Source organism: Sceloporus occidentalis, unplaced genomic scaffold (assembly GCF_023333645.1).
Source record: "Sceloporus occidentalis isolate IW3139 unplaced genomic scaffold, rSceOcc1.0.p SCAF_2, whole genome shotgun sequence".
Taxonomy (NCBI): Eukaryota; Metazoa; Chordata; class Lepidosauria; order Squamata; family Phrynosomatidae; genus Sceloporus; species Sceloporus occidentalis.
The window spans coordinates 19,545,738-19,572,771 of NW_028316982.1; the positions used below are offsets into that span (position 1 = coordinate 19,545,738).

The 27,034-nt window shown below is 39.2% G+C and overlaps 1 protein-coding gene across 8 annotated transcripts in view; it reads left to right on the top strand.

Annotated features, from left to right (window-relative positions):
* Positions 1 to 27,034, top strand: part of TNIK (TRAF2 and NCK interacting kinase) — a 361,859-nt gene that overhangs the window by 320,934 nt on the left and 13,891 nt on the right. For 7 of the 8 annotated variants that reach the window (XM_089508843.1, XM_089508849.1, XM_089508845.1 and 4 more), the window contains 6 exons: positions 7,945 to 8,129; positions 9,829 to 9,955; positions 16,755 to 16,919; positions 21,831 to 21,945; positions 24,249 to 24,419; positions 26,487 to 26,630. In XM_089508843.1, coding sequence (XP_089364969.1) covers positions 7,945 to 8,129; positions 9,829 to 9,955; positions 16,755 to 16,919; positions 21,831 to 21,945; positions 24,249 to 24,419; positions 26,487 to 26,630 — 907 coding nt within the window. The remainder of the gene's footprint in view (positions 1 to 7,944; positions 8,130 to 9,828; positions 9,956 to 16,754; positions 16,920 to 21,830; positions 21,946 to 24,248; positions 24,420 to 26,486; positions 26,631 to 27,034) is intronic. The other variant, XM_089508847.1, reaches the window with a different exon arrangement.

A 27,034-nucleotide genomic window follows, 5' to 3' on the forward strand; every position in this document is an offset into this window, starting at 1 on the left:
TGAATCTCTCCCCCAATAGATGCCCTCTGGGTGCCCTATTGATACATTCAAATGAGCCATTAGGAAAGCTTGAATTTGAGGGGGATTGATACATTGTCAAAGGGGCAATTGGCAGTTGGAGCTGATGTATCTTTTTGACCCAGGAAAACAGGCGCCAGGAGACCTTTTGTGTGTGTGTGTTTGTGTGTGTCCCCCTCAGGCACGTGGCAAAACATGCCCACAGCACAGATCAGGAATGATAGGCAGACACAGGCTGTGGATAATGGGATACATTTATTCATGTGCTTATGCTATTACAGAACATTGCACTCTGACATCACAGATGATGGCACAGGAGCCATCCTTCAGATTCTCCTTGTCAGAAAAAAATCTGCCAGGGCATTCCTCACAGCCTCCCCTGCTGCCTTCTTGGCATCCTCTTCATCCGCCGTGATTGCTCCCAGGGTGGGCAGCACAAAACGGCGCCTATATCGCATGCCCTCATCCAGGACCCTGCCCTTGGTCTCACAGATGTTGTGCAGAATGACACATGATGCCAGGATGGGCACCACGTTCTCCTCTGCCACCTTTGTTCTTGGGCAGGGCGGGGAAAAAAGTTTAAAGGGGCTTGGGCGCTTTAAATGTGCCCATAGGCTTTCTGCCGCCGCTGCTTAGTGCTGCAGCTGCGCAGCTGCGCATCCGCCAGCCGGCAAAGGAAAAAAAAAGCCGCGGTTTGAGCCGCCCGTGTGGAAGCTGCCCCTTTCTTTGCGGCGTTCTCCGAGGCGCCGGTATAGAAGCTACGGGTCCGAAACGGACCCAGGTGAGGCGTCTTCACTGCCCCCCATGTGGAAGCCCCGACACCTGAAGCACGTCCCCGGGGCGGGCGGTCTGGAGGCTCCGTATTCAGCAGAATACACCTCCAAGACGTCTTCCCCTGCCCGTCTGTAGCCCGCCAAAGAGTTCTTGTTATAAATCAAAAGATACCTTCAACAATCCTGGCCAATAATGTGTTGCAAGGATAGCCAATTGCAGGGCCAGTTTTCACCCACAGGGGCCACACCATAGTTTTGGATGGATTAGAAGTGGTATTATGTTACTTCTGGGCACCACTTTGACTGATTTTCAGATTTGGGGGGAGGGTTGCATTGAGAGGTGAAAGTTTTTGGTAGAGTGAGTGATCCAACACTGGATGGTTTGGGCACACTTTGGCCAGGTTTTAGCTGAAAATTCACCAAGCATTGCCACAGTGTTTTTTTTTTAAATGAGGGCTTTAAGGGGTTACCATGATGGCTTTGGGAACCACAACACTGGAGTCTAAAGTCACTGCTGGCTTACAAGTCACACTTTCCATATCCAAATATACAGGATGGTTGCTTTTTAAATAATAGAACACTGGTTATTAGATAAATTTATAATTGTGTCTTTGCAGTATCTACATAGTGATAAGATCCTCATAAAAGGGCCACAAATGTCTTACTATCTCCAAAACTTAGCTCTATGTCAGAAAACATGGTACAGCCCTCACTGTATTGGCACATCCAAAATTATCTGCACCTGTAACATCTAGAACTTGTTCAGTCCAGCCTTCTCCCTAGCATGCTCCGTTTCTAATGGTATGTAGAGCATTTACAAACAGCAGTTGTAGTATCTTCAGGGGCTGTACCTAAAACAACTCTGGAGTTTTAACTCAGCATTTACCTTAGCATTGTGAATAATTCTGATGAGTTCCACATGACATCAGAAAGCCATGAAGCTTAAGAAACTGAATAGATATTCAGCCACTTGGAGTCTCTCTCTTCCTTGCTGTGATAATTGGTCTTTGTGACCAGTGAGATTGAAAGTGTCATTTCTATATTTTGACCATAAGAGCTTTAAAAAAATATGGTTGAGAACATAGAAGTCTATTTTTACAAACTTAGTTTTCAGGCTAGAAGTGTTAGGAAGATAACTGATTTGAAAGAGGTTCAGTGTACTACTTTGGAAGCAACCCAGCCAGAATGAATCAGTCCCTAATTGTTGGAAATGTTGGAAGTGCATGTTGTAAATGTCTTCATGCTGCCTGAATCTTAATTGGGTCTTCTTGTCATTTCTGGGGCCAAAAAACAATCCAGGCAATTAAAGCCAAAGGAATTGGTTTGGCAGTAATAAAAATATTTCCTTGGATTTGGCCAGGTGTTAATGACAAAGTTTGCTGGTAATGGAAACAAATTAATAAATTCCACATTCTGTCTTTAGTCTTGAAAAGCACCAAAATAGCACTCTAATTTGTTTTAATTTGAAGGGCAGAAGCAAGCTTCTTAGATACATATCTCTGATTTTATTTCTTGAACATCCTGCTCTGTTCAAATTAGGTCTAGGATCTAGGAGGTATTTGTTCATAACCAGTTCCTGACAGCTTTTCAGTACAGAATATCTTCTTGTTTGTGAGAGAAAGAAAACGTTAGAAATAAATTTCTTAATAAAAATATTAAAAAGTTGAGAGTCACAAAAAGCAAAGCAAGCTTGAAACAAACACTTTGCTGAATATTTTGCTGCTGAGGGCTTCCAAAAGTGTAGACAAACAAAATTTCAATTTCAGCAGCCAGTTACACTGATTTGGTGTCGTTTGTGTTATTTACATATCTGGTTGGTGGAGATACCATGTAGTTATATTGTACATCTTATCTTTACCCTTTCTTTCTTGAGGTTCATGCATATGAATCTCCGTACTCTTGATATACAAATATCCCCAGTCTATATTTTTCCTATTTGCAATCACAGAAGTTTCTCACTGGTGTTCATAGAATAATAAGAGTTGCAAGAGCTCCAAAAGCCATCCAGTCCAACCCTGCCATGGAGAAATAAATAAATAAATCACTCCTAAAAGATGGCCATCCAACCTCCGTTTAAAGACCTCCAAAAATGGAGAGTCCAGCAGCCTCTAAAGGACTGTTAAAGAGCTCTTAAAACAAATAAGTTATTCCTATTGTTTAGATGGAATCTCTTTTCTTGTAATGTTTACTTTGAATAGATTTTCATCCTTGTTTTGAAATTTCAATATGAGAAACAGAAAGTAAGCAGCTGTCATCTTTATATGCTGTTCTCTCCATTGACTGGCAGTTGTTGTTTTTTCCATCCGCCCCCCCCCCACCCACACACACACACACACACATAGTAGAATGATTCTCTTGGGCTTCTCTAGTTGATATCTGTCTAAGGGGAGATGTACAGGTTCAGTTTATTTATATTTGCTTTTGGTATAAGTCAGCCACACATAACTCTTAGACTTTATTTATTTATTTATTTAGAAAGAATACATACTTCTTTAATTCAATGGAGTTTTAGGAATCTTCATATCATGAAAGTATTATAATTTAGCAAATACATTCACAATTATTTTAGAGGCAAGAGCAACTCAGGGAAATCCTCCCTCTTTTCTTGAATTTACATCATGAGGCTTAATCTAGATGCATTTTCAACCAACTTCCGATCCTCTCTTCCACATGTACAGTTTATTAACGAATAACAGTCCATCGAAACTTTGGAAGCCATGTGTTGACTGCCTGAATACCCATCCCTTGATCTTGTCCTCTCTTACTTAAAATAATCAGGTTGAGGTGGCACCAAGTCAGTTTAGAACGATTATACAGCTTGGTACCATATCTTTTCCAAAACTTTCTTATACTACAGTTGGCCCCCCTTATCCATGGATTTTTTTATCTGCAGATTTAACTATCCATGGCATGAAAATATTCCAAAAATATATAATTTCCAAAAAGGAAACCTTGATCTTGCCAATTTTCTCTAAGGGGCACCATTTTAATATGCTGTTGTATTTAATGGGACTTGAGCATCCACGGATTTTGATATCCACCAGGGTTTGTGGAACCAAACCTCAGTGGATACCAAGGAACCCACTATACTAACAAGAGTGGAAATTCCATTCTGGACACACTATGTGCTGCTTCTTTTCATGGTGACATGAGCTGGTAATGGTATTCTTACTTTATAAAACAAAATAGCCATGCTTTTAGTGAGGAAAATATCTTAAAGAAATATCTTCAAGACTGGTAAGACTACATTGCATAAAATGGTAATAGGTAGGACAGCCTGAGAGTCTCTAAGACATTTGATTTAATCTGTGCAGAATTACTGTTAAATTATCTTGGGTCTGCTTTTATTTTAGTATCACTGTTGAGGTTATCAAACTACCCAAACCACATTACCTACAAAGTCCAACTCTTTATTGTGATAAAATTTGTTGCAGGCATTAAATCAGTAGATGTGTTAACTACATTTTAGTTGATTTCTCTGTAAGAGATTATTTGAAATGTGAAAGGCAAGTTACTCTTTGAGACTCTTGAACTTCTGAAATGATGTAATAAAATGTGTGAGGGTAAAACTCTCCAATAAGAAATTACACCTTTAGTTTTTGGAACTTGTACATTTTCTTGAATCCCCTTCAATGTCTCATAAGGATCTTGATATTAAAGTGTTGAGATCTTTATGTACATTCATTTGTTTGGCTGAGGAATTTGTTAGATAAGGTCAGGGAATGAATTTGTTAAACATTATTAATTGACTGCTTAATCTTTATCACCCATCTCAAGATAAAAAATATTTTCTTTAGTTTTTGCCCATTACATTTAAGAAAAAAAATACAAGAATGACAAATAATCTAAACTAAATTGAAAGATGGAGTTGACTTTGATGGTGTGTGAAGAGAGACATAGTCAGTGATCTGACCTACAACCCTAGAACACAGGTGTTGTATGTTTGGTACTGACAATTAAATTGACTGCTACGTTTTGGGAGGAGAAGCAGCCTAAGGGGCAGAACGGATGGCCCCAAAGGAGCAGTTTGAAACTGCCCCTGAGAAAGCCGAATTGGGGCAACTGCATGCCATGGCCCCAATCCGCCTTTTTGCTAGCCCAAAAAGAAGTTGCAAATTTCCACTCCTTTTTGCACCAGCAAAAAGCTGGCTTTTCCCACCCCGCCCCAGCTTTATGGTACTCCTGTGGTGTGCAGCATGTAACTGTCATGTTACCAGAGCACCCGAAAGTCAGCCCACGTCTGGGCAGCTGGGTGGCGTAAAGCTAACTTTTGGACATCTGGGGGCATGTGTCATCTGCACGCCACGCCCCCAAGCTGGCTGACCGCCGGCTTTATTGGCCAGTTTGTTTTCCTCCTAAGTCACTTTGAGATAAGACCTCTTGATTTAACCCTCCATTTCTCCTCTTACGATAGAGCCAATAAGTTAAAAAAAAAAAAAAAGCCCACTACAGGATCTATTAAGGATAATTTCTTCTTCCCAGCGGTAAATTGGAGAAATTATATGATGCAGCAAAGATTCTTATGGCCATAAGAACAAAAACAAAAAAATGTGGAAATTAGACTTCTTTTCAATGAGTTTCTTTCTCTCTAACCCTTCACCTTTGACCAAATGCACTGATGGCTCCCTTGGTCACTAATATAGGGAGAAATGGTAAGACTGACAGTTGCAATTGCTTTCTTCTTCTTGTGCATGCCTTACGCAATAGATTCTTCTGACCCATTCTAATTAAAGCTCTCATGCTTTTTGCCTTACTGCCTTCCCCCTGCATTGCTATAAAAGCATGTAAGATTACAAGATGTCTGTTTCTTCTACATGGTGCTTGCAGTACCCTTTGACTTGAAAAAACACTGTCAGTCTATAAATATGAAGTCCAAAGTTTCATCAGTGTCATAATAAACTGAAAAGTCTGTATTAGTTTTCAATTTATGTTCCCTAGTCTTTCCCTTTTCCCACTTCCACCTGTTGCTTTCAGAATATTAAATCTCTATGGTTTTTGTAGTCACTGGATTTCCTCTACAGAGCATGTGACATTCCCATAAGTTTTGACAGTTTCATTCATAATTTGTAGCTGAACTGCGGAACCTTTGGCCTTCCACAAAGTCTTCCAAGGGTACTCTATTGCTGAATTTATTATTGTGCCACTGGGCCCCTAAAAGCAGGCCTTTGCAGGCTATTTTGCTACCCCCAACTTTATAACAAGATATACACTTCCAGTATGCCATGTTTACCAGCAGATATGTTGTCTTGGAGGCCTCCATGAACACAAATCTGCTTGTAACTAAGGCACTCATTTTTTTTAGAAAAATGGAGGGAGAGAGCACTTGTAAAGATACGGATTTTTCACTGTTTTTCACGGTTGCTGCCAAGCAAATTGGTTAGAGCTTACACTCTTCCAGTTCCCAGAGTTGGCCACTTATGCACTAGAGTTTGCAGTAGCTAGAGCTATTTCTCTACAGACAGAAGAATCTTGCAGGGGCAAATGCCTCTTGAATATTGTAGAGACAGTTGATAAAAATCTGGGATAAGATGCTAGAGCATGAAAGTTGCCCAGGAAAAAAAATGCACACACATCTTTGCAACCTCCCCCGTTTCTAACCAGATTTTGCTAAGCTTTTTTATACTGCAGATGATTTATAGAATCTGTTGAACCTCTGAGCATCTTGAAAATTACACCTCAGTGTTGTTTTTTTTCGGGGGGGGGGTGGTGGTGGTGGTTCAAGAGAAAAGCTTTAACGAAGTATTATAATTGGAAGGGTAAACATTAAACACACATATCTTAAAGGGAGAAGGCAAGATTCTAGTAAATCAGCCTGTGAAAAACCTCTTCTTCATAATAATGGTGCCTTCTTTTTCTCCTTTCTCAACCTAGTATGCATTGTAATCCCTGTTTCCCATGAACTCATCCTTACATCTGTGCCATTCTGTTAAATAGGGAATTGAAGATATATTATTTAACTTCAATTTGGCTGGAAGTTCTTTAAGAAAGCAGACAAATGAGAACCAATCCAGACTGATACCATAGTGTACAGGGCAGGTGTCTTTGCATGTATAAATTACAAGTCTTTGTCCTCACCACCGACCCAGTTTTAATAGGTGTTTGCAAAGAAACTCCCATGGGGCCAGCTAGATGTGAAGGGTTAACCCAGGTGGAATGATGTTGGGTTCAAAAGATTAAGTACTCCCTTCTACACTTCCTGAACCAGTTAGGGAGTGACTATTCATGCCTGCTAAATTATTTTTTAAAAATGCAAATACTCCAATAGCAATCTATTGAAGGACTACAGACAAGAAGAGCAGTTTGTCTGTTTTGGCCCCCAGTCTATATTCCATGTAGACTCCATGCCCAAATCTCAAATTTGCTAGCAAAATGCATAAGCAATTTCTAATTTTATGTTGAATTTTTGGAGTTCCAATCTATGAATGTTTTTTGTTGCAAAATTTGTGATGTGTTTTTATTCTACTTTCCCATAGCTAAGGTTGCTAGGCTTTGGCAGAGTCATACCCTGGAACAACCAAAAAGCAAAGAGACACTACCATCAAATACATGTTCTAAATGGTGTGGGTGGGTTATTCCAGTTCCACTGGCAAGTGTAACATTCAAACTACGTAATTCAGATACTATGATCCAAAGCCTATATACTTGGAATTAATTTCCTAGTCATGTTAATGTTATTTAGGTCTCTTTACATATGTTTAAGTGAGAAGTTTCACTGCAGTTAATGGAACTTCCAAATATTTCAGTTAAGGCTTAAGGTATACTGTAGTAGGTCCCATCCAAAAAGCATGTTTTCGAGTTTACTATGATGATGACTTAACTCCATGTTTTCAACACATACAATTGTGCTGTGTCTGTATGTAGAAGACTACAATTGTATACACACAACTATGTGGTCAAGCAAAGCTAGCAGATTGCCTGTTGAGTTTTCGATGAGTGTAGAGCCTTTGCTTATTTTTTGTTTGTTTGTTTGTTTAACAAAAGCTACATGCTATGTTGTCTTATATGTGTTCTATGTTATAAAGAATAGTATTAATGTATTGTTTTTGGTTTCTTGTGTTGCCGAGTGTAGCTTTCAGCCAAAGGTATCTTGCATTTTCCCTTGATATATTAGATGAAATTCATGTTGTTTTTCATGTTTTCTCTCCCCTTACAGGATCTTACTGCCTTAGCGAAAGAACTAAGGGAACTTCGTATTGAGGAAACCAACCGGCCTCTGAAGAAAGTTACCGATTATTCCTCCTCAAGCGAGGAGTCTGAAAGCAGTGAGGAGGAGGAGGAAGATGGGGAGAGTGAGACACAGGATGGGACTGTGCCTGTCAGTGATATTCCAAGGCTTATGTAAGGCATATTTTAGTGAAGCTAAATCTATGATAATTACACTGTGCACTTGTAGCAATGAGTGGAATGACAGGCTTGTATAAAAGATTTGACTGTCACTGAACACAACATCCTCCAGTTTGGTCCCTCCCCATGGTGCTAGGATCACTCATTCCCTACCATCACACTGTTTCATTCTGTTTTTCTCTGCTACCTCTCTATATCAGTTGGCTTGACTGTCTGTGAGGGATGGAACTCACACACACACACGGCTGTGAATGGGAAGGCTCTACTATAGTTGTGTACTTCACAGGGAACTGTAGCCAGCCCTTTGATCCCAGCCTTTGGGATGAGATTTTGTGCACTTCTGCAAGAAAGACCACAGTATTCTACTTTTTCAGCCAACTGTCATAAATGAGTGTGATACTCACTGTGAAATGCCATTTGCATTATCCCACAGTTTAAACAATTCCATAGTATTCTGAAGTCTGAAAGAATAATTGTTGCTCATAACTGTACATCTGGATCATTATTAGAACAGTCTTTAATCTATATTTTCATAAACCACCTTATCTAGGTCAGTTTCTGCCTTTGGGCATCAGTGTGCAGCTGCTCTTGATTTTTCTTAGCCATCCAAATGTATATGGGCAAAATCTGGGGAAATACTTATTTATATTCTGCTTAGTGTAGTTAAAATACATCATACTGTAGCTTCATTGTTGCCCTCTGGATTGTGTGTACTAAAGCTACTTATTTGTAAGGTCTATATGTTATCTTTCCCGTTTCATGTTTCTACATATTCCTGAAAGACCTCTCCTTATTATCCTGGATAGTCATTAGAAACAAAATTGCCCATGTCCGGCTTATAACCTTGCAGTGGTTTTTTTACCTAGGATTGGTGTCAAGTCATGGGCTTGAACCATCCCACACGGATACATTTAGCAGTATATCAAGAGAAGTTGATTCAGAAGTTGATCACTGAAAATTATCTGTTTTGGGAAGGAAAGAGGGCTTGTGATCTCCCTGCATATTGATTTTTTTGTAATTGTTACTTCCATTTCTTGACTGCCATTTTCTAAATAACAGCTCTACACATTTCACATAATGTATTATCAGTTTTTGGACTTCTGCCCCATACATCTGGCTCAAGCTGGGTATAAGATGACACTTAACAGTCAAATAGCATGGCAAATGCTTGAAAATGCTACCAGTCAGGAAAGCTAGAGAATTTCTTTCAGTAGTATCTCTTGGTCCATTGTAACATGCACCCTGGGCTTTCCGGTTGGAACCAACTGTGATCCAAATCAGAGTTGTCATGCAGTTTCCTTCTCTTCTTCCCCTGGTGAAGGCAGTATGTTTAATTATTGTCATGTTTGTGCTTGCTCATCTCCATATGACATGATCAATGATGCTATGAAGGACCAGGACAAATACACCATATGTTTATGTCATGTCCTATGTTTCCTTGTACATTATGAGCAGAGAAGGGGGAAACTGGATGAAGAATTACATTTCTTACATCAAACCTGCACATTGAGCTCTCAAATAAAGTATGATGAGGATGAAAGAGACCAAGATTTTGGAGTCAGAGACAGATTCCTATAATTTCCTGTCCTGGATTTTCATATGTATTGGCATTTATGGGCCTGTTCATATTTTAAAAATTACTTTGGTTATTTGTCCTGAAATCATACTCTCCGCCACTTCTGATATTTTTCAGACCAACAGGAATTTCAGGAAACAACGAGAGTTACAACCTAGGATTGGTGTCAAGTCATGGGCTTGAACCATCCCACACGGATACATTTAGCAGTATATCAAGAGAAGGAACTTTAATGATAAGGGAGGTAAGTGGGTGGCAACTATTTTTTGTCCAACATCTCCGAGAGGTTTTGTCTCTGTAAGCTAAGAATACTAATTACTCTGTGTACTCTGAGCACAAAGTGATTGATTAAAATATGCTTGTTAGTGACTGATTAATATAATTATATCATCTAAACAAAAGAGGTTTCTTCAAATAGCAAACAGCAGTGAACATAGTAGGACACAGCAAGGTTGTTTCTGGATTCTTAAATTCTTTTACTCTGGCTTAGAACAACAAAACTCCTAAACTGAAAGACTGGCAAACAATTTACATTAGAAATGCGGCTGAAACATATACTTCTGCACTAATTTTTTCTTTAGCAATCTGCTAAAGTTTCTCAGTTATTTTAGCTTAATTGCAGCTCTTTTATCTGAGTATTCAAATGGCAGTGCTTTTAATTTCATTTAAAGGAGAAAGAAAGAAAAATTCCTGTAAAGTCAATCCACAGGGCAATACATGTGACTTTTGTTTCAATTTTTCATAATAATAAGGGCAGACAGCCACCTCAATGAAATTTCAGTTACATCTGTTCTACCAGTTTTTTAAAAATTCAAAGCTGAAACATTTTGCGGAATGTGTGTATGTGTGTACCTGCAAGTCACTTGTCAACTTATGGTGACCTCATGAATTTCATAGGGATTTTTTTTTAGTCAAGGAATATTTAGAGATGGTTTTGCCAGTTTCTTCCTCTGAAATACAGCCTACAGCACCTGGTATCAGTTGGTTGTCTCCCATCCAAGTACTAACTAGGGCTGACTCTCTTAGCTTCCATGATCAGATGGGATCAGGTTCCTTGAGGGCATTTAGGCCCATTAGTTAAATTCTATATTCTGTCACATAAATCTTCCCTAAATTCATACTGACCAAAACCATAAACTGTACAGAGAGCCACTTGCTTAGATTGCTTCTAGATGAAAAATCTGTGAAATAAAAGCAGCCCCTGCAGAGAAAACAGTGCTGTCCTCCAGTGTTTTATCAGTATTGTCCACATTGTACAGGACGAGAGGAATCCACTGCAGTGGTCCCTCCACATTTGCTGGGGTTGGGGTTAAGAACCCCCACGAATGTGGGAAAACCATAAATAAAAAGCACTATTCTTTTTACCTAAGATAACACCTCTTTAGGAATCTCCAGGTCCTCCGATGCAACTCTGTGGTCAAGATCTGCCAGAAGTTGATCATAGAATCATATTGGAGGACCTTCAAATGCCTAGAGGTATGTTTTCTCTAGGAACCTCTAGGCACAACTCTGTGGTCAATTTCTGGCAGAGTTGCATTAGAGGATCTAGAGATTCCTAGAGAGATCATATTAATCAAAACCACCAAATTCACAAAAGTCAAATCTGAAAATGTGGAGGGCCAACTGGAGACTTAGCACTGCTACAGAAGAATGATTGAATTTTTGACTGGAGGAGGCATGTGTTAGGATGGAGCTGGGTTGTCTCTTCTCCCCCAAGCCTGTATTCCCTTTAAGACAGAGGTGGGCAACTAACAAAGTATATGAGGCTATATTAGTTCCCCTAGAAGACCTTGGAAGGGTGCTCCCCAGTATGAAGAAAACTCAACATTTTGCCCTCGGACATCACCAAACATAGTCTAGAATGCATGTGGGGCATTTTTGCTATGTTTTTGAGGTCCCTGGGATCATTAAATTGAGCCCTTAGGGGTCACAAAAGGACACCGGGAACTGTGTGCAGCCTGCAGTTGATCTTTGCTCACTCCTGTTCTAAGGTAGTCTGTCAGGGGTTGAAATAATAGGCAGCAATGGAGTTACTACCTCCTCTTCACACACATATACAACATCCATAGAGTCATACATACCATCCAACTATTCATTCATTCTCTTTCCTACCTACACACACTTGTTCATTCCGTTTTCCCACTGATCTGTTCTCTGTGTCCCCCCTGTTTTCCTTCCCTCTTCAGCTACTTTATAAAAATACACACTGACACAGCAGTTAGACTTGGAAAAGAAAGTCCAGTTTGCATGAATAAGACCTATTCTTCTTATATGTAATGGTTGCATGGAGTGAAGAGTGAAGAAAAGGATCGAAATGAGTTATGAGCTGCATCAAGCTCACAGTCTAGAAATAGCTACTTTTCCCTGAAAACGAAGGGAAAAAATGAATCAATCTGTTAAAAAAAATGGGGGGAGGAGGATTTTGGAATGGAATAATAATACTGAATGATTATCTCTGACACCAAATGTGAGCAATAGCTGTGGAGCCAGGGAGGTCAATCAATGCTGTGGAGACAAACCTTAGCTGTGATGCTAACAGTAAGAGTAAAATAGAGCAAGAACATCATTGTGCATGGAGAAATCATATGCAAAAGTACATTTATGCCTTGTTAATGTACTTATTTCTTAAAGTCTGAATGTGACTATAAACTTGATAGACCTTACAAGACATGCTGTGATAAGTGCCATAGAAGGCATCTGTGCTTCCATTTTTGTGGTGTTTTAATAAATTATTCTTTGCCACCTGAATAAATAGTTTCAAGAATTGTGGCAGATGCTACTTATGCAACCTCAGGTAATCTCTTTCAGGTACATTACTCTTCTTTGGTCTTCCCTTAATAAGTGACACATTAAACATAGACAGCAGATTGCTGCAGCTGTAATGTGCTGCTGACAATTTCTGCCAAGCTTGAAATTTAGGGGGGGGGGGGGGAGTACCCTCAACAGTGACTTTTTGCAACTGAGATGAGTCTGTCTGTTTTGTTGGTTGCCAGCAGAGACAAGAAGAGAGAACAAAGTAAGGTTGATTTTGCTGGATTATATTGCATTTCCCAGTTACAGATGGAAGGGGTTTTTCTGCTCTTTGCAGAGGCATATAACTCTCATTGATGCTAATGTGAGTCTTCCATGCCTGTCAGAACAAAAAGAGATCTATTTATCCATGCAGGAGGAAAAACCAAAGCTGTTCTTTGCTGTCTTGAATCACATAAATTTACCATACCGAATTTGAAAAGGACACACTAGAGAAAAGTAGCTACTGGCTTGGTAAGGTCAGAACTTGAGTTCACATTCTACCTTGTGAAGAGTGGGTTTTTTTTCTTTCAGAGTAGCATCTGGGGAGGTGTGGGGGGAAATGGTAGAGAGCTGCTCTAGGCACAATCTGGACAGTGGCAAGTCATGAATATCATCAAAGATATGGTGACAGCTATTACAAGAATGATAATCTTGTAATATTTGGTCATTGGGCCAATCAGACTGAAAACAAGTTGTGTGCCTTTGTGCTTACTCACCCTTCCTCCCCTCATATACTAGTTTAAAGTATTGCATCTTGGTTACTTTGAACCACAGTTTCCTGTTACAGATTTTATCATGGACACAAAAAACATACTGTATATATTCAACTATAAGTCGAGAATAGGTCAACATATATGGGGCAATAAGTTAATACTGCTTATAAAATTCCTAAAAGAAGTGCCCACCCTTCCTTTTTAAACAGCTCCCCGTTTGAGTCTCCGCACCCTCTCCTCTGTCTTATCACTTAGCCTTCCTTAGTAGCCAGAGCTAATAAACAGCTGGTGAGGCAAGGGAGAGAGAGAGAGAGAGAGTATGCCAAAACTTGTACCCTGTTTTGCAAGCCATGAGCCTTGGAAATCCTGGGGGTGAAGGTGAGAGAGAAAGAGAGAGGTTTGGACCCCATTTTGCAAGATTTGAGCCTTGAAAATCCTGGTGGTAAAGGGTGGTGGTGGTGGAGGAGAAGGAGGAGGAGGGAGTGTGTGTGTGTATTTGTGCACCAAGGTTTACCATTTTCCATGCAGAGACTTTGACCCTTGACAGAGGTCCATAGAGGGAGAAGGAGGGAGGGAAGTGGTGTTTGTTTCTCCCTTGAGATCTTTTATAATAGTCCCTATTGTTTTACTCTCTACTTATCCACAGGTCATATCAAAATCCATGATTTTGGCCCAAAAAACTGTCCTTGACTTATATACAAGTATATACAGTAATATGAAACAATGGTTTAGACTCTCAGATCGAACCACAGTTTCCCATTTCAGGTATAAAGAGTAGCAGTTTTGAAGAAACCATGGTACAACTGTAGAAGAAGACAATGAGGCACTGGAGGAGGAGCAACTACAGAGATGTAGCTCTCAGTCTTGGCCTAATAAATCATTATATGTTAAACTGAGATCAGTAGATCTGAACCAGTGTAATTGGTACTAGTAAGGAAATGTAAGAGCAGAGAATTGCTTTTTGGTTTAGAATGTATTAGTTGTTCTTTAAAGATTGAATGAGTAATACTATCCAGAGAGCCCCACACTTTGAACTGATTGTTTCTGACACTACCACTGCTTCTGCAGGTTATTTTATATCTGTGATGCAATAAACCTATCTAATGAATTTCTTCTTGCACAAGAAAATTGAGATGTTGAATAGAATGCTTCAACCAAGACTTTTCCCTGATATACTGATCTACTAAGTATAGGAATTTTTCTCCCATGGGGCAGGGAACAAATCCACATAAATGAATACAGCACAGGAAAGATTTTCTGCTTGATTTGCATGTGATAAAGTAGCCCAAATACATGATCAGGCAGTAGTTGGGCAACAAATACTGTGTAGACATCTTTTTTCTTTTTTGCAATAAAAGTGCCATCTCACTTCTAGACAAAGGTCTAGAATTGTTGGTGGTGGTGTTGAATGAAAACCTGAATTTTTAGGATTTAAATCAGAGGCCAACGAATGTATGAAAGAAGACCATGGGACTGAGTGTGACCAGTCAGTGGTGAATGATATACCCTGGCTCTAAGACAGTTTTTGCCAGCAGCTAATTTGTTTTGCATTTCTCTACATTTGTTGATTGACTGGAGAAACTCATGTGGACTCAAAATGTACATCCAGCTTAATGAAATGGCTTCTCCCCCATATACCATATTTCAGGATTCAGAAACCACATTTCAAAACGCAATAATGCCTTGCACAGTAAGGGTTGCCACATTCCTCTTTCTGTAATATTGTTCTGTTTTCAGAATGATTATCAATATAAAAACAGGTTCCAACTACCTCAGCAGAAACATTCCATGCACAAGAACCTACAAGGTTCACACTCCCATAAAAGCAGATCTTCTTTTAGAGAAGTGGTTCCTTTTTTAAAAAAAATCTTTATTAGTATTATATCCTACAAACAATAATATAAGGAAACCTTTACATAACATTCCACATATGTATGGTATATCACATTAGTTATCCATTCTTTACTATCTTATCTAAATCTATTCATCTCAAACCATTTAATTTTAATTAGACTAGTAATATTTTTTAAAAAACACTTAAAATAGCTATTAATATCTTCATTCTTCTTCTTGCTTCTTCTTTTCACCATATACTTTAATTAATTCCACAAAGGTATAATACTATTAATTATATTACTAATTCATTCTCCCCCTTCTTTTCTCTTTTTTTAATTTTCCCCCTTCCCCAGGTGCTCCCCATCACCAGAGCCTAGTATCTTCTTATTTCTCTACCCTCCAAAGTTGTAATTTTTCCTGCGGGGGTAAAACAAGAGAGGTGGTTCCTAACCTTTGGTCTCTTTTGTTGTTGAACTGAAACTCCCAGAAGACCTGGCTGTTGGTTAAAGCTTCTAGCAGCTAGAGTCCAAAAAATCTGGAGACCCATGTTTGGGAAGCACTGTTTTAGAGAGGCAGTGAATGCCAGGGCCTACCGTAATTACTTGTCAATGAAATCAGCAGCAAAATTGCCATAGAGAAACAAGACAGAACCCCCTCCCATCTTGAAAACAAAATTTAAAACCTGAAATACCAGCATCTTAAGCCATCTTTTCAGGCAACACTTAAATCATTTTTTCTATGCCAAGTTCTGTTTCCCAGTTCAGGGACAGAACAGACCCATCACGATTACCTATATGTGTAAGAGAATGGCTACTACATTAATGATGTCAATAAGGGGAAACAGAGTAATCTTTTTGGCAACTGTTTTTTGTTATGTCATCGCATGCTTCTTTTCAGACTCCTTTGATACTGCAAGGCAGAGAGGCTGCATCAATGTGAAGGTTCCAGGTTGTACAATTGGTATGCCTCTGCTCTGATAGTCAACCCTCCAGGAATTCATGTGCTGCCAGAGGCATTTGATATGAGGTGTCTGATTCAGTTATGAACCTATGGTGACTCAGCGGTGCCTAAGACTTCTCTTCCACTTCTATGCCATGTTTGATAGCATTTACAGTTGGTTTACATAAGCAGAGAAGAACCTCAAATGAGTTTTTTTAGCCACAGAGTCTTGAAAATGATAATGATCACACGGTTTCTTTGTTTGTTTCAAACATTTATCTATTGCCTGTCAGCCCACCAGGGCTCCTAATGAGATTTAAAACATAACAAAAACAATAGTTAAAATAATTCAAACAAGCACCTTCAATTTCAGAGATCCAAAGACCATGTAAAACAACAGTCTTAGTTTATTTATTTATTGGTTTAGTTCATGTATATCCTGTCTTTCTACCCAGTATGGGACCCAAGCTGTCTGCCAGAAACTCAAGTGGAATGGAGCCAGCCTGACTTCCCTTGGGAGGGAGTATCACAGTTTGAATGCTGGTGCAAAGATAGCCCTGTCACATGTACCCAAAAGCCTACCCTTGTGGGATGATGACTTAGCATGGTTCCCTGATTCCTGAACTTATTTTCATCTTGTTGCCACCTGTTGAGTTTCATGATTGTTCATTCAGCTACTTGTGTCACTATATGGTAACCTCATTGGTTTTTGTTTTGTTTGGTTTGGTTTGGTTTGGTTCTTCTTGCTTTAAAATTGTGCAGACGCCTGGCGACAAAAAGCGCTCTGGCCACACAGCCAGCAACGGCTTTGCTGGCCATGTCAACCTCCCAGATTTGGTACAACAGAGCCACTCTCCTGCAGGTACACCAACTGAGGGTCTCGGACGAGTCTCCACCCATGACCAAGAGATGGATTCTGTGGCTGAAGTAGGTAGCAAAGGTCTTCTTAGTTGAATGTCTGTCTACCTTTCCTTTCACTTTGCTTCCTAGAACTATTAATTTCCTGTTGCAAAGGCTTTTGGTTTTCCCCTTCATGGTGTATTATGATTATAAACAGAGTTGAATTTATTTGATAAATCATTGCTCAAAACCATGGTGAAGAAGAAAGGGCACTTTGAGGTATAAACTTCTCTGCAGACCTCTCTAGAAGCAAAAAGAGAAAGGAACCTATTACTGTTTTGTTTTCTCCAAAACTGTTGATTCTATTGCATTTGGAATGAAGATCAGAAGAGGTATTGAAAGTCCAGTGTAACAGCATTAAGTAGTAACGCAGTGGTTAAATGCCTGTACTGCAGCCACTCACTCACAAACCATAAGGCTGCGAGTTCAATACTAACAAAAGGGCTGAAGCTCGACTCAGGCTTGCATCCTTCTGAGGTCGCTAAAATTAGTACCCAGATTGTTGGGGGCAATTAGCTTACAATTTGTAAACCGCTTAGGGAGTGTTTAAATGCACTGATAAGCAGTATAGAAATGTACTTGCTATTGCTATTGCTATAATAACTGGAGAAGTACAAAAATCTTCAAAGAATTCTCAATAACCCATGGATACAGTTTAGATTGGGCTGTCAGATGCCACAGGAACAAAGAATTTTCACTTCCTGAGCCTCTCAGCTGTTTGAAGGAGGATGGTATTGTGTTTTCACAAAGCAGATTTCTGATAGTTGTGAAGAAATTATTTTCCATATATTCTAGAAAAAGGTGAGTAAAACCTATTAACCTTTGAGAGGCATAAGGGCTGATTTCAGTTTTATAGACTCACAGCTCTTTCCTATTTGTCTCGTCTACAGGAGCAGAATAAATGAGTAAATTAAGAGAAACTATTTAAATTTGCCTAATTCATTTATAGATTTTGAGATGGCCATTAAATTGTTATGTCGTGAGGCTTCAGAAGCTGACACATCCAATTCTTAATAAATCTCTGAAGGACTAAATATTCTTCTAAATGTTTGCTCCTGAACTCATTAGTGTAATCCTTTTCTTTCTACGTTAAGAGATAGTGCTGCCTTTTTCTGGAACACCCAAGTGGCAGCCTCACAACACTATAGGTTTATGTGTACCTTAAAGAGTAGCAAATGCTTTCATGAGACTGGTTATCTCCTTACAGCCTGCAGGCTAGGCAATTATCCAGTATGACAGCTGCCTGGCATGGGCTTTGGCTTTCAACCTGAATCACAGACTTGTTCTAGGCCACAGTGGCTTTTGAAATAAATCCCAGGAAGGAATAAAATAACAATGATGGAAGGTAGATTTTTCTTTCTGGTTTCTTTCTGTTATTACAGTCCCTAATAGAGGTAATAAATATAACATGTCTTGGGTAAATAATGTAGCAGAAAAACAAGTGGATCATTCCTGTGGATGAAATCCTGATCCCATAGCTATCAAGAAGAATTTACAGTAACTTTCCTTTAGAACAAAACCTGAACTAAATCCAGTTCCTAATCCCAACTAGAGTACAGCCACAGATTTAGTTGCCAAATGGTAATTTATTGTGCAAACAGTTGTGTTTAAGGACTAAAATTGTCATTTGGCAAATGATATTAAAAAGCCAGAATGACCCATGTTGTTGAATGTGTCCACGTTTCTCCCTGCATAATATAATATATCTTACTAATATGGTAACATGATTCCTCATACATTATCTAGGGCAACTACAAAAGCATTTTCCACATACATCTCCAGCCACACAAAAGAATTGATTTGAATGTAATTATTCCTAGAAGACACACATGTATTTTTCCAATATAAGTCTGAAATTTGGTGATTCTCAGCATTCATATATGAAAAACATTGATAGAGATCCAAGTATAAAAAAGACAGCATTCATTACTGTATGCCACCTGCTCCTTCGAAACCAGGAAATATATTAGATCTGTATAGGGACATTCACAAATTGGGTTTGTCAGCATACAACCACTGTACAGTTAAAAAATTGTGGACATTCCAGTGGTACATGTATAATTTATGCAATACGTTTTGCCATCAAACGATAATTTAATTCGCTGAAATTATCTTGAAATCTGTCAGGTGGCATAGATAAAAATAATGAATAAAAGCATTCTGCATTAATTTGAATATAACCTCACCCAGGGTTCAGCCTGAGGATTTGTAAAGTGGGATATCATCAGTGGATTTCTATTGATATTTCCTTCTGATATAGAGCAGTCGCTTCCCAGACCATCCTGTTCCTGTTCTTCAAGGCAATATAGAAACAAACTGGTGTATCTCAAAGCAAGGAAGAATGATGGATTCAAGTCCTGAATCATTCATTCTTCCTGTATAATAAACCACAAGCTTCATTAATTAATTTAAGTTAGGGTGTTTTGGTGTCACAGATTAGCACTTGAAAACATACATTCTTGGATCACATGTTCCAAAATCCCCCAGGTGATGATTTGGTTCTAGAAGCTGTAATCCAAAAAAGTAAGTTTCCAAGTTCTTCTTAATTTAGTCTTCCTAATTCAGAGGCTGATATAGTGGCTTCTGTCATGTCATTCCATACTTAAAGAATAGTTCTCAAGAATCAGAAGATCAAGTAGACATCCTGTTTCCAAAACAATGAAAGAAAGAAGGAAAGGTACCAAATTCAAGTTGGAGAGAGGATTTCTGCTGCATAGAGGTATGCTCATTGAGCCCTGTATATTTCAGATGCAGTGCAGATACAGATAACCCAATAAAATTCAGATACAGATACTTCAGGGGTCTCTTAAGGCACAAGCAACATGAGTCTTTGGCCTCCAGTTCGTGCAAAAGGAGAATCTATATTTATATTTAAAGTACTTTGGACCCAATGAATGCACTTCTGTGAATCCATGTCAGAGCTGTACTGGCTGTGCATGGATGTTTATATAACTGGATGTACAATTGCAAATCCCTGTATATTGAAAGCTACCAGATCAAGAAGAAGAGGTCTAACATAGACTTCTCCCATATCACCACTCAGTCTTGTCCAATCTATACAACACCCAACTTGCTAATTCGTTTCTCATAGGACTTGCTTTCCAGACCTTGCCAGACTTGCCTGGTTGTCTCTGGTGACCAGAACAGGACATAGTATTCTACATGAAGCCTGTCGAAAGCAGAATAGAGTGGTACTAATATTTTCCTCAGATTAGATACTATATTCCTGTTGATAGAGCCTGTATTTGACTGCTGTTTCACACTGCTTACAAAAACTCCTAGATCCTTTTCACCTACATTGCTTTTAAGCCAGATATCATCCATCCTATATTTGTGCATTTCATTTTTCCTGCCTAAATGTAATATCCTATATTTACCCGTTTTAACCCATTTTGTTAGTTTTGTCTCAGCTCTAAAATATGTCAAAAGTTGTTATAAATAATGTCTTCTGGGCCATTAGTTTAACTCCATTTGGCTGATTAGGGTCTCTGTTTCCACACCCCTGATGGTGCCATGCAAGAAGTTATGACAGTTGGGATCAAGGAAGGTGGAGGCTAGAGTCTTCGTTTACCTCAGCAACTCTGTAATAGCCACATCAATGGGGCAATGATAAATTTAAAGCCTTCTGCCACCACAGCAGTTCTGAGTCTTCTTCCTCCCTATTTGGGCACATTTGTATATGTTTCCCCAGCCAAGTCCAGATGGTCTGCTTTTGAGACCAAAAAGTTTGTGTATCCTGGATTTAAAATTTTGCATTGTTGTCCCAAGGATTTGTTCAATATTTTTGGATAGTATATTTCAGGGCTTTTCAACTGTAAAGCATGGGGAAACATTTCTGCTTTTGGCATTCACCTTAGATATTTCAGAAGTGCAGAAATCAATTAGTTCAGAAAGTCAGCTTGGAAAAGTGGTTTTGGGGTCTGTTTGTTTGTCTAGCGTGTAAGTAACAGATGGTACTGTGTCAGACCAGTGGCTCTTCTAGACTTTTTTTGTCAAGCTGGTTCTGGCAGTGGCTCTGGCATGCAACCCCTTGGGGTTTCAGACACTAGTGCGGGCTGGCTCACACATGCATGTGATGTCATTTGACTTCTCATCACTTGATGAAACCCAACTGAAAGGATGAAAATATCTCATTGAAAAATATTATTAATTGAATCTTTAACATCTTAGACTTCCAGAAGCCTCAAAATTGCTTGATAATGAAGGACCTGCATTGAGAAAATGGAGTTTTGTCCTTGATATTTAAGCTTAAGTGGCTTATTCACACATGTAAATCATCAGTTGATGCTGAAGTTATCAGGTGATGTACATCAGCAATGGAGAACCCTTAGGATATAATCTCATAAGCCAGGGAACAGCACTGTTTTTTCTTGTATTCATCATTTCATTTATATTCCACATTTCTTCCAGTGAATACAGTGTGGTATACATGCCTCTTCTGTCTCCTCCAGTTTATTTACCTAGAAAGTCTATAAAACCAACAAGGCCCATGGTCACCTAGTACCATTCATGACTCAGTACAGAATAGAACATGGATTTCCCAAACTCTGGTTCAGCACTCTTAACCATTTCACTACAAACTCTCTCTCTAGGCCACAGTGGCACTGCCTCTTCCCTAATAGTCCAGTTAATGAGCTAAGCTGCAGAGGAAAATGGGTGGGGTCCCATCAGCTTGAAAGACTGCACAAGAAGCAACCCAGGGCCACAGGTGGTGCTCTCCCCAGGTACACACATGTATGAACTGAGATGCAAGTAGAAACTGTCCAGGCAGGGTTACCTGAAGTTCCAAGAAATAAACATGGATTCTCTACTGTACACATGGCATACTGTGCTACAGACTACAAGCCTTGCACTCTCAACATGTAATCAAGTATAAAAATAAAATCCTTATTATTACCTTCTTCTGACCATATCGTATCTGTTTTTCTTATGTTATAGTATGGTATGGGAAGTAGCACAAAAGCATCTTTCACCCCCTTTGTGGATACCAGAGTGTATCAGACCTCCCCTACAGATGAAGATGAAGATGATGATGAGGAATCTTCTGCTACTGGTAAGGGAAGGAATATTAACAAGACAAAAAATATTAGATATAAGGTATTTAGGGTCTCTTTGCACAGACATTGGTCATATGCTACCTCTAGGGAGAAAATGTGAAAATCTTTCATGTATTGGGTACCAATCGGCTACTTATGTGCATCAGGTGCAGTTTCTAGTTTATACCATGGCAAAAATATCACTTACAAAATTTGGCTGGGCAGCCTGGAAGCTGAAACCTGTTATGTTCACAGCTTATACTTATGACTAGCCTGTTGTGGGCCAGATGTTAACATGCACAGAATTTTCTTGTGAATATTGTGCAATCCAGAGTACTCCTCTGTAGAGACCCTAACTGTGACTAGTCTAAAACGATTGTTTCAAAATATGGTACCATCACATTTTAAATTTCAAAATGACTTTTAAAAAGAAAGGGAAAATTAAAAGAAATAGAAACATTGCCATTCATCTCCCATTGGTCATGTCAGAATAACAGCTTATGCTGTTTTTCCTGTGAAGGAAAAGTTTATTAGTAGCAATTACAGCCCACCCTCTTCTTTGAAGGATCTCAAATCTTCATACATGGAATTCTCAAGTAATTTTCCACCCAGAAACTACCCAGTCACAAACTTGGTTAGCTTCAGTGCTGAAAGCTCATTCAACACCTTTAAACGATGTCTGAACATGTGTCTTGCTAATCCAGATTTCATGGTTTGTGCTGAGCCCATTAGTTTTCTTAACTTGTACATGAGCCATAAGAGATAGTTTCAGGGATTAGAAGCCACATTGGCATCTCTATCAGACTATCCAAGAAACACGCCATTGCTGCCAAATTTGCTTTGGAGGAGGCAGAAAAGTTATGTTTCCAGTAAACAAGGAATGATTTCATGATTCTACTTGTAAACAATATATATGCAAGGAGTGCTCACCCTGTTTTAAAAGAAAAGTGTTGTTTTTTCTTCACTATGGACATGGCAAATTCAGCAGAAGAGGGACACATTGGTTAGGGGAATTTACACCTTTTCTCCTTAGTGCTGTAGTTGTGTACACCCCAGTTCAGTACCACTTGTTTCACTCATTTCATATTGCAGGGGTGTTTGGCTCACTGTGAGAGTTAACTGTCCTCATATTTACCATTTGATTACAGAAGAAAATACAATTCATGTGCATGCCAGCATCTGCCCATTTGCCCAGTTCAGGAAGATTTTGCATGTACACGTAGAGCTCTAAGGTACCTGTTGCTTCAACAATGATGTAGTTCAGGCTGAGGGCTTCACTCTTTCCTGGACCTTAACTGGGTCCTGATCTAAGCAGCAACAAGGATGTGAGTGGCTAACTGGGCATTTTAATGTCAGCCCTGAAGCTCTTCCATAGCCCACCACTTCCTCTGTCCCTGTAGTCCTGAGGGTAATGGAAAGGGGTTGTATGTGAGCTTCCCAAGTAGCCTATAGATTTCTAGTCCTGTGGTCCTTCATTCTCAGTCTCCTTAGAGTACATGAGTCTTCTGGGCAAGTATCATGCTTCATCTGTTCATATTCTGATGGAACTTTATGTTTCCAAATTTGGGAGTGTTCAATCCTGACAGCGTTGAAGCTAGAGAACAGGTAATTATTGAAGAACCAAATGAAATATAAAAGGAAATTTTACACTAAGCAGTGGGTGTGTTACAAAGGAGAGGTAGCTTTCTTGATGTTCGCCATTTTATATATGAAGAATAGACAAATACTCCCATATTTGGGGATCAATTAGTCTCCTAAAAAGAATTAAAAGGAAATGTTTGAGCCACTAATTTATTTTAAAAATAATAAAGCAACACCCACTTTTAAAAGATTACAGACTGATGTGGTGAAAGTAGTTCTGTATCCTTCACTGACATCACAAATGCCATCCAATAGGAACCCATAATATTTTTAAAATATTACATATTACACATTATACATAGTGGTTGCAATAGCAACACAGGCAATTACCTCTTCTTCTAGTTGTCACACACTGTAGTTTGAATGCTAGTTTCCCTGCATTTTGTAATATATGTCTCCCTCTGGCTTCTTCTGACATTACTCCAGTTACATGTGGCTGAAAGAACCACATTGACAGAATCAATAATATTCCCTTCCTATCCAGCTTTCAGCTTCCTGAGCCCTGAATAAAATCCTGATTAGAAATAGCTGTGTAATTGGTACATGGTAGGGATGTGCAGGAGAAGCCACAGAAAGGAATTCTTGTGGCACTTTAAGAAAGATATGAGTCAGTCTTTAACTGATAAAATCTTTGTATTATACATCTAGCAAAGCTTATATTTCACATATTCTTTTCCAGCATTGTTTACCAGTGAACTGCTGAGGCAAGAACAGGCCAAGCTGAATGAAGCAAGAAAAATCTCAGTTGTAAATGTGAACCCCACCAACATTCGACCTCATAGTGACACACCAGAGATCCGGAAATACAAAAAGCGTTTCAATTCAGAAATCCTCTGTGCAGCTCTCTGGGGTATTTCTTATTTATATTTGTCAGTAACAGAAATGGAATCTGTTTGTTGAGTGAAAAATAATAGTTATGTTGAAAAGATAGTAGTCCAAGATTCAAAGACAGTGAGACTCTGCCCAGCTACATTGACGTTTGGGGCTCAATATTTCCTCTTCTTGGACAAAATGCTAAACAGCCCATTGTCATCTCTATCCATCAAATCTCAAAAGGCTCATTCTATTTGTCTCTTGAGAGTTTTTCGGGTAACATGCCATTAGTTTGGTGCTTTATTACTAATAGGACATAAGTAATCAGTGTATATATTCAATATGATGTGAGTCTTGGAAGAATCTCCTAGAAACTGCAAATAACAGCATTGCTTAGCACCACTTGAAGGGACTGAACATAGCAAAATAATAAATTAATTATGTATATGTGGCAACACAGACACATGCACTCCCTGTATGTGAACTTGATACCAGGAGCATTCTACAGTCATGATATAAGCACAGTAAATAGAATTATAGATTCTTACCCAAGGAACACACATTCTAGTCATCAGGTTAAGAGGACGGGTGGAAGAGTAGGTGGAAGACAAGGATTGCAAGAAATCATGATTTGTAAATGCAGCCAGAGTCTAAATACCCTAAAGGTACCAGACCCATCTGATAGAATTATAGAGCTGGAAGAGACCACAAGGCTATCCAGTCCAACCTCTTGCAACATGGGAATAAACAAGCAAAGACATATGGCCATCCAGTCTCTATTTAAAAACCTCCAAATAGGGAGACTCCACCACACTTGGAAGTTAAACAGGGTCAGCTCTGATTAGTACTTGGTGAGAGCCTGCCAATGAATACCAGGTGCTGTAGGCTGTATTTCAAAAGGAACTGACAAAATCACCTCTGAGCAAGTCACATTCTCAGCCTCAGAAGGAGGCAAAGGCAATTCCCCCCACCCCAACATATCTTCCCAAAAAAGCCCTGCAGTAGGTTTATCTGAGGGTCACCTTTGCTCAGAAACTACTTGAAGGCACACACTAACATTAAATTCAGTCAGACAAAAAGAGCTCATCTGTTCATTTGTAGCAGTCAGAAAGGGTTTCCAGTGTACATGTGTAGGCCTCCTCCCTATGAGGGTAAGGCTGGGCTAGCTAGGATTATGACCTAGTAAGGATTCTGCATTATATGGAGGAAGTCTGCACGCATTTAAATGTGCAAACAGCAGCATGTGTGCTCATTCTTATGCCCTACATACATGCTCTGAAATTTGTTTTTCTTTGTAAGTAATTTGTTCTGTATATCTTTGGTTACTACCTGATTTTTTTTTTGGGGGGGGGAGTGGAAGTCATTTTCCTGTGCCATAATACTGGGTATTTGCTTTTTTTCCCCCTTGCTTTTTAAGGTAAGGCTCAGGACTATACCAGAAACTCCTACTAGTGGGCAGAAGGAGAGTCACAAGCTTAAACACTGCAGCACAAGAGTGTCAAGGGATTTCCTAGATTTGGATGAGATCCTTATCGCCCTTCAGATGTTGATCTATTTCACTTCCTGTCACTCCTGACCATTGGCAATGTTGGCTGGGACTATTTAAAGTTGGAGTCAAAATACATAGGCCACCAGTTCCTCACGCTCTCCCGAGCAAATCCAGGGTTATGATTAACAGACTGACTCTGGACTCAGTTTAATCCATTAATTGGTTATATTATTCTGATACACTTCTAATTCACTAATAAAATGTACCCAGTTAAATGAGAAGATTTGTGTTTTTTTTTTTAAAAATATTCTTTTATTGAAATGGCAGTGCTAAAAACATTACATATTTCAAGCACAGTCTTAAATGAGTCATCCTCTTATTTTCTAACATAGATGGGAATACCTAATCTTAAAATGGTATGTGCTATTTAAAGTATCATTTTTGTTTAAAGGCTATAATAAAACCTACAAACAGATGTCTATGATAGTTTAATCAACTGAAGTGTTTCTTAGTAGGTTGCAGCCTTAATTTGTGATTCCTTTCCATGCTTGCTGCAAATACCCTCATTCTCATTAATGAAAGTTAAGATTTTACCAGCCTTCTCTGCTTGTACAGGTGTAAATTTACTGGTGGGGACAGAAAATGGCCTAATGCTGTTGGATCGGAGTGGCCAAGGGAAAGTGTACAATCTAATCAACAGGAGGCGATTTCAGCAGATGGATGTGCTAGAAGGACTCAATGTCCTTGTTACTATCTCAGGTATAACTAACCTGCTTCATTGTTTCTACTTTGGTCCAGGTTTCTTTCTGCCCAGTAAAAGCCAGCAAAAGCTAAGGTATATTTTGCATTTAATAAGGGGCCGGTGAAGAAGGAAGTCTGTTTTCCTTTGTTAATTACTGGACACATTGGCTTGTTCCCAAAAGCAAAATTAGTGTCCAAGACAATTCTTAAACTGTGACTGTTTATGGTAGCAAAGCAGAAAAATAGCAGAAGATGCATGGTATCTGTTTTTTAGTGTTATTGGGCAGTAGATGGTCCATGCAGAGCAGGGATGGGGAACATGTGCCCTTCCAAATGTAGCTGGATTGTAACTCCCAACAGCCCTAACCAGCATGACCAGTGGTCAGGAATCATGGGAGTTTCAATCTCACAACATCTAGCAG